This window comes from Pongo pygmaeus, chromosome 10 (assembly GCF_028885625.2).
Source record: "Pongo pygmaeus isolate AG05252 chromosome 10, NHGRI_mPonPyg2-v2.0_pri, whole genome shotgun sequence".
NCBI lineage: Eukaryota > Metazoa > Chordata > Mammalia > Primates > Hominidae > Pongo > Pongo pygmaeus.
The window spans coordinates 4,607,334-4,622,359 of record NC_072383.2 but is presented as its reverse complement, the minus strand read 5'-3'; the positions used below and the strand labels follow the sequence as shown (position 1 = coordinate 4,622,359).

Here is a 15,026-nt window from a genome sequence, read left to right as displayed (position 1 = left end):
CCTTCCTGCACGGATTGATTGACTGATTAATCAGGAGAGAGGTCACAATAGCTAAAATTTGGAAACAACCTAAGTGTCCATCAACAGATGAATGAATAAAGAAAGTGTGATACTTAAACACAATGGAATACTATTCAGTCATAAAAAAGAATGAGAACCTGTCATTTGCAACAATATGGATAGAACTAGAGATCATTATGTTAAGTGAAATAAGCCAGGCACAGAAAAAGAAATATCACATGTTCTCACTTATTTGTGGGATCTAAAAAATCCAAACAATTGAATTAAGGGAGATAGAGATTAAAAGGATGGTTATCAGAGGCTGGGAAGGGTAGTGGTCAGAGGAGAGGTGGGGATGGTTAATGGGTACAAAAACATACACTGAATAAGACCTCGTGTTTGCCAGCACAACAGGGTGACTATGATCAATAGTAATTTAATTGTATCTTATTGTATGTAACACAAAGAATAAATGCTTGAGGGGACAAATACCCCATTTTCCATGATGTGATTATTACACATTGCATATCTATATCAAAACATCTCATGTAGCCCATAAATATATGCACCTACTATATACCCACAAAAATTAAAATAAAAACATTTTAAAAAATCATGTGGAGATGGGGCGTGGTGATGTGGATAGAGTGTTGTCATCATGTTATGATACATGTTATGATAAACTGGCCAAAACTGCCTGTTCAAAGCTATCCTGGCCACCCACCTCTCCTCATTCTCTCCTAGAGAAAAGGAGCTGACCATCACTCCCTACCTTATGAAAGACTTGGGTCATTCTGGAGTTCTTGATATTGGAAGGTGGCTTCTGGACTTGAACCGAAGGTTTACTTCCAACCTGGATCAAGTGGAAGAAAATAGGAACAGTGCTTGGCATGGCTTCATCCCACACTGCATATTTTTGTTACATTACAATAAACAAACTATGCTTGAGGCCAGCTCTCCTGACCCCTAAGCTAGGAAGAGCCAAGAGAGGCTCCAATAAGTACTCAATGAATGTATGAATGGATGATTATCCAAACAAATGATATTTCCCAAAGTGTTCATCCTGGATGGGTTTGGCCTATGGTGTTCATGCTTTAAAAAAATCAATATGGCCTTTTCTTCCAACGAAATCTTAACCAGAGACCCTGGTTACGGTAAGGAGTAACAGCTGAGCTGCTCTTGCTCTTTAGAAAAGAAAATGGCCATTGCCTTGCCTGGAAGTCTTTTCACCCTGAGCGTGGCTCTGAAGGTGGCATAGTGGAACCCACCCAGTGGAACACAGGCACCCAGCCTGGACACCAGTGCCCTGATCAGAAGAGACTTCACACCTAGAAAGGGTGAGGAGGAGAAGACCAAAATACTAGAGCAGTGTGTCCCAGAAGGTGGCAAGCACCCCGCAGAGGAAGGGGGCGTAATGTGTACAGTACGCAGATAAAGAGTTATCTAATGGGGATGGATTTACTGTAATATCCATTTGAAAAACTGTAACGAGCACATTGAACTTGTAACGTTGTGGTTGTTATTATTTAGGATGAGATTAAACTTTAAATTAAAAAAAAAGTAAGGCCAGGCATGGTGTCTCACAGCTGTAATCCCAGTGCTTTGAGAGGTTGAGGTGGGACAATCACTTGAGGCCAAGATTTCCAGGTTATAGTGAGCTATGATCGTGCCACTGCACTCCAGCCTGAGCAACAGATAGAGATTTTGTCTCTACAAAAAACAATAATAAAATAAAACACAGTGTGAGGACCATGTAGGCGTAGGCGTGGCAAAAACTGTGAAGCTGGCACTCAAATGACTGAAGTCTAGCAAACAACAGGCTACAGCTTGAATCGAAGTTCTGGTCTTTGAAGCCAAACCAGGGGTTCTCCTTCTTCCAGACCTCCCCTATGGAGTTGAAGGATGTTTATCCAAAGCTGACACACAGCTGGTATCAGACCCACTTCTGTAAACATTTGGCCACATTGAAATAACAACTGGGTACAACACTTAATATCATCCAGCACAGCTAAGTCCTGCACAGCACAGTAATGATGAGGACTATTTGGGACAGTCAATCTTGACCTCCTGGAATAGGGAGGTAGTCTGAGGGAGAGAGGGTTGCATAGAACATGGGGCATGGTCTCAGACCACGTTAATTCGCTAGTGTGCTATATTTAGGATTCCACTATTGAATGGAAAATGATATCTGAGCAAATATTGCAATTGCAAATCTCAGAGTCTCAATTTCTCATCAAGTAGGTTTGTGGGGATGAATATTCATTAGCATCGTCAATAACAGGCTGACATTGAGGATGCGGTAGGGAGACTGGACAGATAAATGAAAGGTACATTAACAGAATACAGCCCAAACTAAATACGAAACAAAGGGCATGAACAGTGAGTATCAACAAAGAAGGAAAAGATCACTGTGAATGCAATCAGCCCAGGAGGATGGTGGTAAAGGGGGTGCTCTTCTGAATGGGTGAGGCTTGGTCTGGGCTTAAACTGAGAGGACGGGTAGAGAGCATGCTTGCTCAGTGAAACAACACCATCCAGGCACACTCCAGGGCTCTTCCCTGCTCATGCTGGGTAAGCAGGAGCAGGGGGTTGACCATGGGGCATGGAAAGCACTGAAAGACTAAGACGCTTGGTCTTTATCCCGTGGGCAACAGTGAACCACTAACAATTTGTATAGCTGGGGGTTGCATGTGCAAAGCAGTATTTCAGAAAGACCCCATTAGCAGCAATGTGATAAAATAATGCTCATGGGTATGGACTCTAAAATCACACTCTTTCATTTTGATTCCCGGTTCCACTACTAATTGTTTGAACCTGGGCAAGTTATTAGCCTATCCTCGTGTAATGTGGGGATAATATTAGTACCAACCTCAAAACATTGTGAGGATTAAGGGAGTTAATATGTGTAAAGTGCTTTGCACATGCTAAAGTTGTCTGCCAGAGTTCATTTTCCTTATTTGCAAAATGGAGAGAGCGATCTTTGCTCATTTCCCATGAACAGGAAAACCACGGACTCAGAGCTTAGCTGACAGAGCAAAGGTGTGTGTGTGTGTGTGTGTGTGTGTGTGTGTGTGTGTGTACACAGCCCAGGAGTTTAGCAGCCCCAGGTGACCAAGTGACCCTGAGGACTGGTGGCTTCTACATCTCTGCACACTTGTACTCCATTCTCAAATACCCATAGGTCACACAAGTTTATGAACTTGCTGATTGTTGGCTGTCTTTCAGCAGCTTCCTCAAGAGGCACACAATGCCCCATAACAACACTTAATTCGACCAAGGGATCACTCGGAGGCAAGAGGAAGCGGGTGTGCTCTCCCATATTCACAGCTGCAAGACAGGATTTTTCTTGAAGAAAGTGAGCTTTCATGACATTGTTATTTCTAAGCCAATAAAACAGGAATCTCCTTAATAGTCCTGAGCTCTGTATCTACATCTAGAATCTCCTATGTAACAAAAGATTTTATTCACAGGGGTCCAGAGCATGGGGGTGCTTCCTGTGCAGTCCAAGACCTGGGCACTGGAGAATGGCTGGGTGAAGCCTCTGGAGGGGACAGATCAGAAGAAAGGGCATCAGCGAAAGCCAGTGCCGTTTTCTTGTTTCTAGAGATGGTGTCTTGCCCTGTCACCCAGGCTGCAGCCTCAACCTCCTGGCCTCAAGCAATCCTCCCACCTCAGCCTCCCAAGTAGCTGGGACTACAGGTGCATGCCACCAAGCCCAGCTAATTCTTATTTTTATTTTTATTTTTGGTAGAGACAGGATCTTGCTATTTGCCCAGGCTGGTCTCGAACTCCTGAGCTCAAGCAATCCTCCTGCCTTGGCCTCCCAGTGTTGGGATTACAGGCATGAACCATCATGCCCCCAGCTGAAGTTCTTTTCAGTTCCCCTTTTTGTGACCATCACAGCTGTCAGAAGCCTTCTAAACAGCCAGAACTAAACTGTGAAGTTTCTTTATCTTCCACACTTTTTGTATGAATATGTACTGCTTTTATCATTAAAAATACCATTTTTAAAAATTATTATTATACTTTAAGTTTTAGGGTACATGTGCACAACGTGCAGGTTTGTTACATATGTATACATTTGCCATGTTGGTGTGCTGTACCCATTAACTCATCATTTACATTAGGTATATCTCCTAATGCTATCCCTCCCCCCTCCCCCCACCCCACAACAGTCCCCGGTGTGTGATGTTCCCCTTCCTGTGTCCATGTGTTCTCATTGTTCAATTCCCACCTGTGAGTGAGAACATGCAGTGTTTGGTTTTTTGTCCTTGTGATAGTTTGCTGAGAATGATGGTTTCCAGCTTCATCCACGTCCCTACAAAGGACATGAACTCATCATTTTCTATGGCTGCATAGTATACCATTGTTTAAAAGCAAAAGATATTATAGCAGATAACTATAAATGGTTCCATGCAATGCAAGGGAGGAGAAGGCAATGATAAATGCAGCAGCACTCTCTCCATGAGACCCTCGAGAGAGTGGAATGGGCTCTAGAAGGAGGCATCAAGGAAACTACGCTGGGAGAGCCTCAGTCTATAGAAACAGCAATGGTGGGAATCAAGAGAAGGGACAGGAGATGCTGGGCTCACAAGTAGGCTGAGGCCATTAAGATTCTCTCACACATAGGCCCATGCTGGAGTCTTGGGATTCCCTGGGGTCTCCGGCTGTGCTTGCCATCACTAGGAGATAAACCCACAGGATCTGAACACTGCGGTGACATGCCACAGGCAGGCCAATGTCAGGTGAGGGGTGCTCCAGTCTCAAGTCCTGACCCAGGGCCCCTCCTCTGCCCTCTTGTGAGTCTGTGTTTTGAGCTAGCTAAGCATTTGGGTTCTCACACCTTTTGTTTTCTCAGAAGAAAAACAGCAAACTCCATCCTTATGTTTCAGCTAGCTCACCCTTCTCCAATAGAAACTGAGTTCAGCTTAAAAGCTGATTAGAGGCCAGGCGCGGTGGCTCACGCCTGTAATCCCAACACTTTGGGAGGCCGAGGCGGGTGGATCACGAGGTCAGGAGATCGAGACCATCCTGGCTAACACAGTGAAATCCCGTCTCTACTAAAACCACAAAAAATAAGCTGGGCGTGGTGGTGGGCGCCTGTAGTCCCAGCTACTCAGGAGGCTGAGGCAGGAGAATGGCGTGAACCTGGGAGGCAGAGCTTGCAGTGAGCCGAGATCGCACCACTGTACTCCAGCCTGGGCAACAGAGCAAGACTCCATCTCAAAAAAAAAAAAAAAAGCTGATTAGAAAAGGAAGGGGGAAAGTTGAACCCAGCTTACGCACCCCGCCCCCTACTCTGCACCTGGCATTTATGCAAAATAGCTACAAAGATGCCAAACTGTTCCTTCCCCTTACTCAGTCCTGTGATCCTGCTCTTCTTGCCTCAAAGATTCTTCCAGCAAGAGCTCCCTTCTGCTTCCCCAAGCCAGAAGGATGCACAGAATCACTGAGTTGCAATGGACCTTGGAGATGCATTCATTCTTAACGTGTTTACTGAACATATCTACGTGCCTACCAAGCAGTGTGCCAAGCACAGATCACACGGTCCAGGCTCCCTAGCAGTAGAGCCCAGAAACCTGTATTTTAAGCTTCCCCAAGTGAGTTCTGTGCAGGCAGATTTGGGAGCCACATTCTAATATAATCCCCTCCTTTGGAACTAGTCTCTCCCACCTCTGAACTTTTGTTTTTCTTTGTGTCATTGATGTTTATGTATCCTTTCTAACATTTTACAAATTTTTCTCATCTTCCCCCAGGAAATTCCATGGCAACAAACATTAGGCTTTCCACAATGTGCCAGCCCTGGAACTTCAAGACCAGTCCCACTGGCTGGGTCATCAGCGGGTCCTACAGAACCCACGCTGCCTGTCAGTGTCCCTGCCATCATTACAAGAACGCAAAGTGAGCTGGGACCAGCTCCAGAGCCAACCGTGGATTTGCTGCACATCTCAGGAGGGAGTAGAATTTCACTGAGTGTCATCTTCCCTGACACTGCTTCTTTGTATGATGTCACAGGGAAGTGCCTCAATTGCAAATTCATATTAATGAACACAAGCTGACAACCATCTCACTTTCAAAAGTGAGAGTCAAGGCTGGGCACAGTGGCTGATGCCTGTAATCCCAGCACTTTGGGAGGCCGAGGCAGGTGGACCACCTGAGGTCGGGAGTTGGAGACCAGCCTGGCCAACACGGTGAAACCCTGTCTCTACTAAAAATACAAAAATTAGTCGGGCGTGGTGGCAGGCGCCTGTAGTCCCAGCAAAGATGCTGTGACTGAAGTACAGAGCACGGGGTAGCGAGTGGCTTACAAATATTAATACAAGAGGGAACACAGAGGCTTCCTGAAGAAAGTGCTGCTATGGCTGAGGCCCAAATGCAGGTGGACGATGGGGACATGGACTGGGTCACATGGCGTTGGGGTGGGTGATGGGAGAACATTCCAAGCAGAAACAGAGCAGGAGCAAAAGTGCTGAGATGCAGAACAGTGCCGTGTTTGAAAATGGCAAGACTTGCAAGGGCAGGAGCCAAAAGGCAGGGGTAGAAGCTGAGGAATGAGAATTGTTTGAACCCAGGAGGTGGAGGTTGCAGTGAGCTGAGATGGCACCACTGCACTCTAGCCTTGGTCATGGAGCAAGACTCTGTCTCTTTTTCAAACTTCAAATTATCACGATTTCTCACTGTGAGCGGCATAATTATGTGACAATAAAGACATCCTTTCACCATTCTTTACCCACCACGTCCCTAGTTCAGGCACCTATTGCAATGGTCTCCTAAGCAGTTTTCTTGCCTCTCCCCAGTCCATCCCATCCTCTACCCTTCCTCCTGAGTGGCCTCAGAAATTAAACATGAGCATCTGATCACATTAGTAAGTTGCCTCCATCTCCTAGCAACTTCCCAGGGGGCAGAAGTCCTGGTTCACAAAGCGCCCCCAGCCTCAACCCTCGTCATGGCCCTGCCCCTGACTTGTGGCTCCTGCCATTGCAAATCTTGCCATTTTCAAACACGGCACTGTTCCACGTCTCAGCACTTTCGCTCCTGCTCTGTTTCTGCTTGGAATGTTCTCCCATCACACACCCCACCACCATGTCACCCAGTCCATGTCCCCATCGTTCACCCGCATTTGGGCCCCAGCCATAGCAGCGCTTTCTCCAGGAAGCCTCTGTGACCATTCCCTCTTGTATTAATATTTGTAAAAGCCACTCGCTACCCCGTGCTCTGTACTCTATCACAGCACCTGCAAAGGCTTGTTAGACAAGGTTGTTTTACTGGTTTCTTCTTCTGGTCTATAAGACTCTATTTTATTTTATTTTATTTTATTTGAGATGGAGTTTCACTCTTATTGCTGGAGTGCAATGGTGCCATCTTGGCTCACTGCAACCTCCGCCTCCCAGGTTCAAGTGATTCTCCAGCCTCAGCCTCCCGAGTGGCTGGGATTACAGGCATGCAACACCACGCCTGGCTAATTTTGTATTTTTAGTAGATACGGGGTTTCTCCATGTTGGTCAGGCTGGTCTCGAACACCAGACCTCAGGTGAAACTCCCACCTCAGCCTCCCAAAGTTCTGGGATTACAGGCGTGAGCCACTGCGCCCGGCCAAGACTCTTTACTAAAAGACCTAGGTCTTATCTCAAAGCCTGACATGATATCTTGCATTACAGATTGAGCATCCCTAGCCTGAAATGCTCCACTGCTGAGTGCCGACAATGACACCACTCACGTGCACAAACTTTGTTTCATGCACAAAATTATTTAAAATACTGTATAAATGTGCCTCAGGCCATGTGCATAAAGTGTATATGAAACATCAATGAATTTTGTGTTTAGAGTTGGGTCCCATCCCCAAAACATCTCATGATGTATATGCAAATATTCTTAAATCTAAAAACATCTGAAACTCAAAACACTTTTGGTCCCAAGCATTTCGGACAACAGATACTCAACCTGTAGTGGGCACTTAAATATCTGCTAAAGGAGGAGGAAAAGAAGGCGAGAGGGAAGGACAGGAGAGAGGGAGGGAGGGAGCAGGACGTTTCGGGACCCAGCACTTGTCCTGAAAGATCTGAGACAACTCTAGGCTGTCCAGGGAGACAGCTGAGGCTTGACTTCAGTCCTTCCCCCTCCTGGTGGTCAGTCCATCCTTGCCCTGTTCTAGCCTCATTCCTCACTGCTAGTGGCTTCTATCCCCAGCAGGAATCAGTGCTCCCCTGCTCCCCGGCCCTTCTTTTGGAAGGAAAGCCTCTAATCAGCGAATTCACACGAGAGAATCTTCTCTGCTCATGCCCCCTCTCAAAGGCAACTGCAATTTCAAAGAGAATGCCTGGAAAAGGAAGCGCTTTGTTCCAAATAAATGAATTGCTACTCAAAGGAGACAAGAGATGGTTCATGGTAGGAAAGAAGAACCTGTCTGGCAGAAGCCCGTTCCCATTACAAACTGCACTGACCTGACCACGTAATCTCTGTGTCAGAGTGGCTGAAAGAGGTACCCTGAAGGGTGGAATTCCCGGTCCCATGTCTCACTTCAGTGTCTTGTCCATAGGTGCTCTGCCTTCCCCTCTATTCTGCATTCTCATCATGTCAGGCCCTGACCCCCAGCAAGCACAGGCTCTCTCACCTTGGGTATAAAGCTCAGTTTACCCAAGGACCACAGGGGAGTATATGTCCTGCCCTTTCACACCAAGACCCAAAGGATAATAGGACTGGTCCCTATTTAGGGCTAGTTAGAGCAGAACTCTAGAAGCACTGGCTCATCTTATTACCTTGGACCGAATGCTGGATGTCCTCAGCTGGGCTGTTCAGGGAAGATAGCAACTGGACTCTCTGCAGGCCTCAGGCTACCCAGCCTTTTCAGAAAGGCACACCTCCATCACACCATCTCGCCTCAGTCATACTTCACAGGCGATTTTCCTATTTTCTCAGCTGACTCCTCCTTGCCTCTTCCTCTTTCCCATTAAAAAAAAAAAAATCCCTAAGTGCCTGGTGGTTGGACGGGCGAATGAAGCTCAACTTCTGTGATATCAGCTCACAGCTTCTTCCTTACAGGCTCTGTCATCCCTTCCCAGAGGCCAGAACTACCAGGAGTTAAAAATAAATGCATTCATGCAGGGAGGGGGTGTGACCAGGAGAAAGAAACAAACTCTTTAGGGATTTTCTGCAGAATGCAACTAGTTAGACGATTAGGCTCAGCAGAGCATCACAAAGAACTGGGAGGGAGGGAGGGAGGTGTCTGGGCTCCTAAGGGTCCCCATCTAAGGGATTAAGCTACCCTGGCTGCTACAGACCTTGAACAAATCACAGCATCTCTCCCACTGCCATTTGAAGCTAAGAGTCTGCCCTTAAAGCCCCTTTGCTGTGCATGAGGAAGCCCAGGATGCCTAGATGGAGAGGAGTCGCCTCCAAATCACACCAACAGCCACAGCTGCACCCCTGAGACCCATTAGTGGGACGAATGTGGCCAGCCTCTTGGGAGGACCAGATTTTCCTCTCGTTGATGTAGTAGCCTCCCTGGGGTCCTACCCACCAGCTCTGTCCCTAGTAGAGGTGGAAAGAGGAGGCCCTGCCATCCTTGAGATAGGGCAAGAGCCTGGAGGTCCAGACAGCTGGAGTCAATTACTAATGCATTCAGTACAGGGCCTTGGGGAGATTCTTTGTTTTCTGGACTTCTGTTAAATGCACCTTGGTAAATCATGATCCTGAAAGTGACCTTAGGGCATGTGTAGTATAATGCCTTCATTTTACAGATGGAGAAAGGGAGGCAAAGGTTATCCAAGTGACTTGTCCAAGATAACACAATTAACAGCAGCAAGCCCGTCTAGAACGTAAGCCCTCTAGCGTCGTTTTACTGTCTCATGCTGCCACCCAGTGATCTCCTCTGACCTCTTTGTGTTCTGCCAGGAAACCGGGTGACAAGGGATTATAAAGAACTTCCCCTCCAAAGGTCTCTAATTAAGAATAAGATCATGCTTTTATTCTGATAGTGCCTGAATTCAGTTGACAATAGAGACATTCAGAAAGTAAGCATTTCTTCTATAAATTAGACACTAAATTTCCTATAATATAAAGTGGATTTATGCCTCATGTAGGAGGGTTTGAGTAGATAATTTCTAAGGCTCTATTTCTATCAATTTAGGTAGAATGCCTTTGCATGCTTTTGTATATGTTATTTCTTCTGCCTGAAATGCCCTCCCTCCAGTCCTTGCATAACTCCAGGGGGAATGATTCATTTAGATGAAAATATGAATAAAGAGCCCTGTAACTCATGCCATGTGACAGTACTAAAATGACTGGCATGTCAGTGAAGCATGAAATGGTATGCTGGGCATTAACCAATGGCTTAAGAAAACTTTGTCTAGACTCTCAGAGAACTGTTTTTACCTGCATGAGAGCACTCCCATGCCTCAGTGTCACTTGGCCATTGTGTGTTTTATTTTTTATTTTTATTTATTTATCATTATTATTATCATGCTTATTATTATCATTTTGAGACAGAATCTCGCTCTGTTGCCAGGCTGGAGTGCAGTGGTACAATCTCAGCTCACTGCAACCTCCACCTCCCGGGTTCAAACGATTCTCCTGCCTCAGCCTCTCAAGTAGCTGGGACTACAGGGCACGCCACCACGCTCAGCTAATTTTTGTATTTTTAGTAGAGACGGGGTTTCATCATGTTGGTCAGGATGGTCTCAATCTCTTGACGTCATGATCCACCCACCTCGGCCTCCCAAAGTGCTAGGATTACAGGCGTGAGCCACTGCGCCTGGCCCATTTGCGGTTTATGTCACCCTAGACTGTGCATACTGTGAAAGGAGATGTGCATGTTTATTTTTGTATCCCAGCACCAAAAACAATGCTTGGCTCTCAATAATCATGTATGGGATGATTTATAAAAGAGTTCATCAGTCAAGGGTCATTAGGCCTCACAGGATAGAGAAAAGTACACAGACCTCAGAGTCAGACAGATTTTGACTGGCATTCCTACTCTGCCACTTGCTGGCTGTGTGGCCTTGGCAAACCATTCATGCTCTCTCAGGCTCAGCCGCCTTTTCCACAAAACAAGACTAGTAAAAAGTTAAAAGATACAAGACAACAAGGTGCTGTGGGTGAGAATTAGCAAAAACTATAAATACCAGAATCAGATCACCCCCAATATTTCCGAATACTTATATTTCCAAATATAATATCCAGGTATTGGAATTATCAGGTAAAACTTATAAATTAACTATGCATAACTTGTTTAAAGAAATTAAAGAGCCTAAAAATGTGAGTAAAATGTAAGACTCCATGCAAATAAATTTGTTCATTTAAAAATGAACAAATTAGAATTTTCAAAACTAAAAAATATGACAGTTGAAATTAAAAACCAAATGAACGGGCTTAATAACATATTATACACAGCCAAAGAGAGCATGAATGAACTGGAAAAGACAGGTTTGAAGAAATTAACCAGCAAACAGCACAGAGAGACAAAGAGATAAAAAAATCTGGTCAGAGATTATAGACGTAGAGGATAAAACAAGGTTTAACATATGTTTAATCTGAGTTTCAGAAGAAGAGAAAGAGTATGAAAGAGATAATGACAAAATGGCTAGAAGAATTTTTCAGAACTGATGAAAGGCAAAATTATAAAACTTTTAGAAGCCAATACCTGTATAACTTCAGAGTAGGAAATGATTTATTAAGACAAAAAGTGAATACCATAAATTTACCTACTTTTAATTAATTACTTCTGTTTATCTAAAAACAACATAAAGAAAGTAAAAAGAAAACCCAAGATTATATAAAAGCTTCAGGATAAAAGACATTAATATACAAAAGTCAATTGCTCTTTTATATACAGAAATGAGCCATTGGAATTTGAAATTAAAAGTGTAATACCATTTACATTAACACTCCCAAGAAATTGAAATACTTAACTATAAATATGACAAAATATGTATGAGATCTATCTGAGAAAAACTACAAAACTCTGATTGAAGAAATCAAAGAGGATCTAAATAAATTGAGATATTTTCCATTTTCATGATAGGAAGACTAAATATCATTAAGATTAGTTCTTCCCAACTTAATCTGTAGAATCAACACTATCCCAATCAGAATCCTAGCAAGTTATTTTATGGACATCAACAAACTGATTCTAAAATTCATGTGGAAAACGAAAAGACCTAGAATAGCCAACACAAAACTAAAGAACAGCAAAGTTAGAGGACCGATGACCCAACCTCAAGACTTACTATAAAGCTACAGTGATCAAGATAGTGTGGCACTGAAGAAAGAATAGACAAATAGTTCAATGGAACAAATAGAGGCCCCATAAATAGACCCACACAAACACAGTCAACTGATCATTGACAAAGGATCAAAATCAATTCAATGGAGAAAGGCATCTCTTCAACAAATAGTACTAAGCCCAGCATGGTGGTGCACACCTGTAGTCCCAATTACTCAAGGAGGCTGAGGCCAGAGGATCACTTGAGGTCATGAGTTTGAGACCAGCCTGGGAAATGTAGCAAGACCTATCACAAACAAACAAAAGCAGTGCTGGCACAATTGGACATCCACATAAAAAAATTAATCTAGACACAGAATTTATACCTTCCACAAAGATTAACTCAAAATGGCTCATAGACCTAAATAGAAATCACGAAACTATAAAACTTCTAGAAGGTGACATAGAAGAAAATCTAGGTGACCTAGGGGTTTTATTGTGGGGGGAAGGGATGAATAGATGACAATGGGGTATTTTTAGGTCAGTGAAACTATCCTATATCATCCTATAATAGTAGGTAAATGACATTATGCCTTTGTCAAACTCCTAGAATGTACAACACAAAGGAGGAACTCTAATGTAAACTATGAACATCAGCTAATAATAATGTATCAATCTTGGTTCATCAATTGTGCCAACTACACATGAATGTAAAATGTTAATAATAGGAGAAACTGTAAAGAGGAATGGGGTATATGGAAAGTGTACTTCTCTGCTCAATTTTTCTGGGAACCTAAAACTGCTCTTTAAAAATTAAGTAAATAAAAAACAGACAAGCCAACAACTAGGAGAAAGTGTTTGTAGCACATACAACTGACAAAGGATTAGTAGATAGAATACGTAAAATATTCTATAAATCAATAAAAAAGGACAAACAGCACAACAGAAAAATATTTAAACAATAAAGGCATGACCAAGGATTTCAAAGAAGAGGAAACACAAATGGCCAATAAATATATTTAAAAAGTTTCAGTATCATTAACAATCATCAAAATGCACATTAAAATACAACAAATTGGCTGGGCGTGGTGGCTCATGCCTGTAATCCCAGCACTTTGGGAGGTCGGGGCGGGTGGATCACAAGGTCAGGAGATCAAGACCATCCTGGCCAACATAGTGAAACCCCTATCTCTACGAAAAATACAAAAAAATCAGCCTGGTGTGGCAGCATGCACCTGTGGTCCCAATTACTCAAGAGGCTGAGGCAGGAAAATTGCTTGAACCCAGGTGGTGGAGGTTGCAGTTAGCTGAGATCATGACACTGCACTCCAGCCTGGGCAACAGAGCGAGACTCCATCTCCAAAAAAAAAAAAAAAAAAAAAAAGTTATTGTTAGTAAATTGGCAAACTAAAATGTCACACATATCAGGTAATAAAAAGGATGTGGAATGACTGAAATGTATGCACACTGCTGGTGACAAGGTACATTTGCACCAGTGTTTTGGAAAACAGTTTGTCATTATCTGGTAAAGTTAAGCATTCACATATCCTGTTACCCAGCAATTCCCCTCCTGGGAAGACACCTTAGAAATACCTAGACAGACACACTAAGAAACATGCACAAGAATGCTCATAGCAGCATCATTTTCAATAGCAAACATGGCCGGGCACGTTGGCTCACGCCTATAATCCCAGCACTTTGGGATGCCCAGGCTGGTGGATCACTCGAGGTCAGGAGTTTGAGAGACCAGTCTGGCCAACATGGTGAAACCCCGTTTCTACTAAAAATACAAAAATTAGTTGGGCATGGTGGCATGCACCTGTAATCCCAGCTACTGGGGAGGCTGAGGCACAAGAATCACTTGAACCGGGGAGGCGGAGGCTGCAGTGAGCCAAGATCGCACCACTGCACTCCAGCCTGGGTGACAAAGCAAGACTGTGTCTAAAAAAAAAAAAAAAACTTTTCAATAAAAAATAAATAAATAGCAAACACACAAGAAAAAACAAAATGTCCATTAATTGTAAAACTGATAAAAAATGTAGTGTTCCCGTATAACGAAACATGGCAGTTAAATTAATTGAGAACCAGTGTTCCTAGAACAGAGGTGATATTCATAGTATTTAAAGACTCGGGGCACAGGTAATGATCACTCAGAAGAGGCCTAATCAATCCCAGTGAAAGCAGCCAAATGTTATACCAGTGTACCCTGGCTTTGCACTGAGCATAAAAAGCAAGTTGCAGAAGAACACTCAACAGTATGTTTCCATATATATTAAAAAAAAAACATGCAAAATGAGCCAATACATAGTTTAGAAGGTTTAGAAACAGATAAAGAAAATTAGTGGAATAATAGATGTAAAACTCAAGAGAGTAGTTATCTCAGAGGGGACAACGAACAGGACGAGATACCATGGGGAGGGACACACATGGGACTGCTTGCTTTCCTTTTTTTTTTTTTTTAAGATGGAGTCTCGCTCTGTCGCCCAGGCCAGGGTGCAGTGGCACGATCTCGGCACACTGCAACCTCCGCCTCCCAGGTTCAAGCAATTCTCCTGCCTCAGCCTCCCAAGCAGCTGGGATTACAGGCACCCGCCACCACGCACGGCTAATTTTTTGTATTTTTAGTAGAGATGGGGTTTCACCATGTTAGCCAGGATGGTCTCCAACTCCTGACCTTGTGATCCACCCGCCTTGGCCTCCCAAAGTGCTGGGATTACAGGCGTGAGCCACCGCGCAGGGCCTGGGACTGCTTTCTTAAAAACTTGTGTTGGGTACACACAAGGGTGATCATTGTATTGCAGTATCGTTCTTTATACCTTACACATAT

General features: G+C 43.9%; 1 protein-coding gene across 6 annotated transcripts in view; it reads right to left on the bottom strand.

The window, feature by feature from the left end:
• Positions 1-15,026, bottom strand: part of DYRK4 (dual specificity tyrosine phosphorylation regulated kinase 4) — a 53,343-nt gene that overhangs the window by 24,020 nt on the left and 14,297 nt on the right. For all 6 annotated transcript variants that reach the window (XM_054444698.2, XM_054444694.2, XM_054444696.2 and 3 more), the window contains one exon: positions 773-853. In XM_054444698.2, the coding sequence (XP_054300673.1) occupies positions 773-853 (81 nt within the window). The remainder of the gene's footprint in view (positions 1-772; positions 854-15,026) is intronic.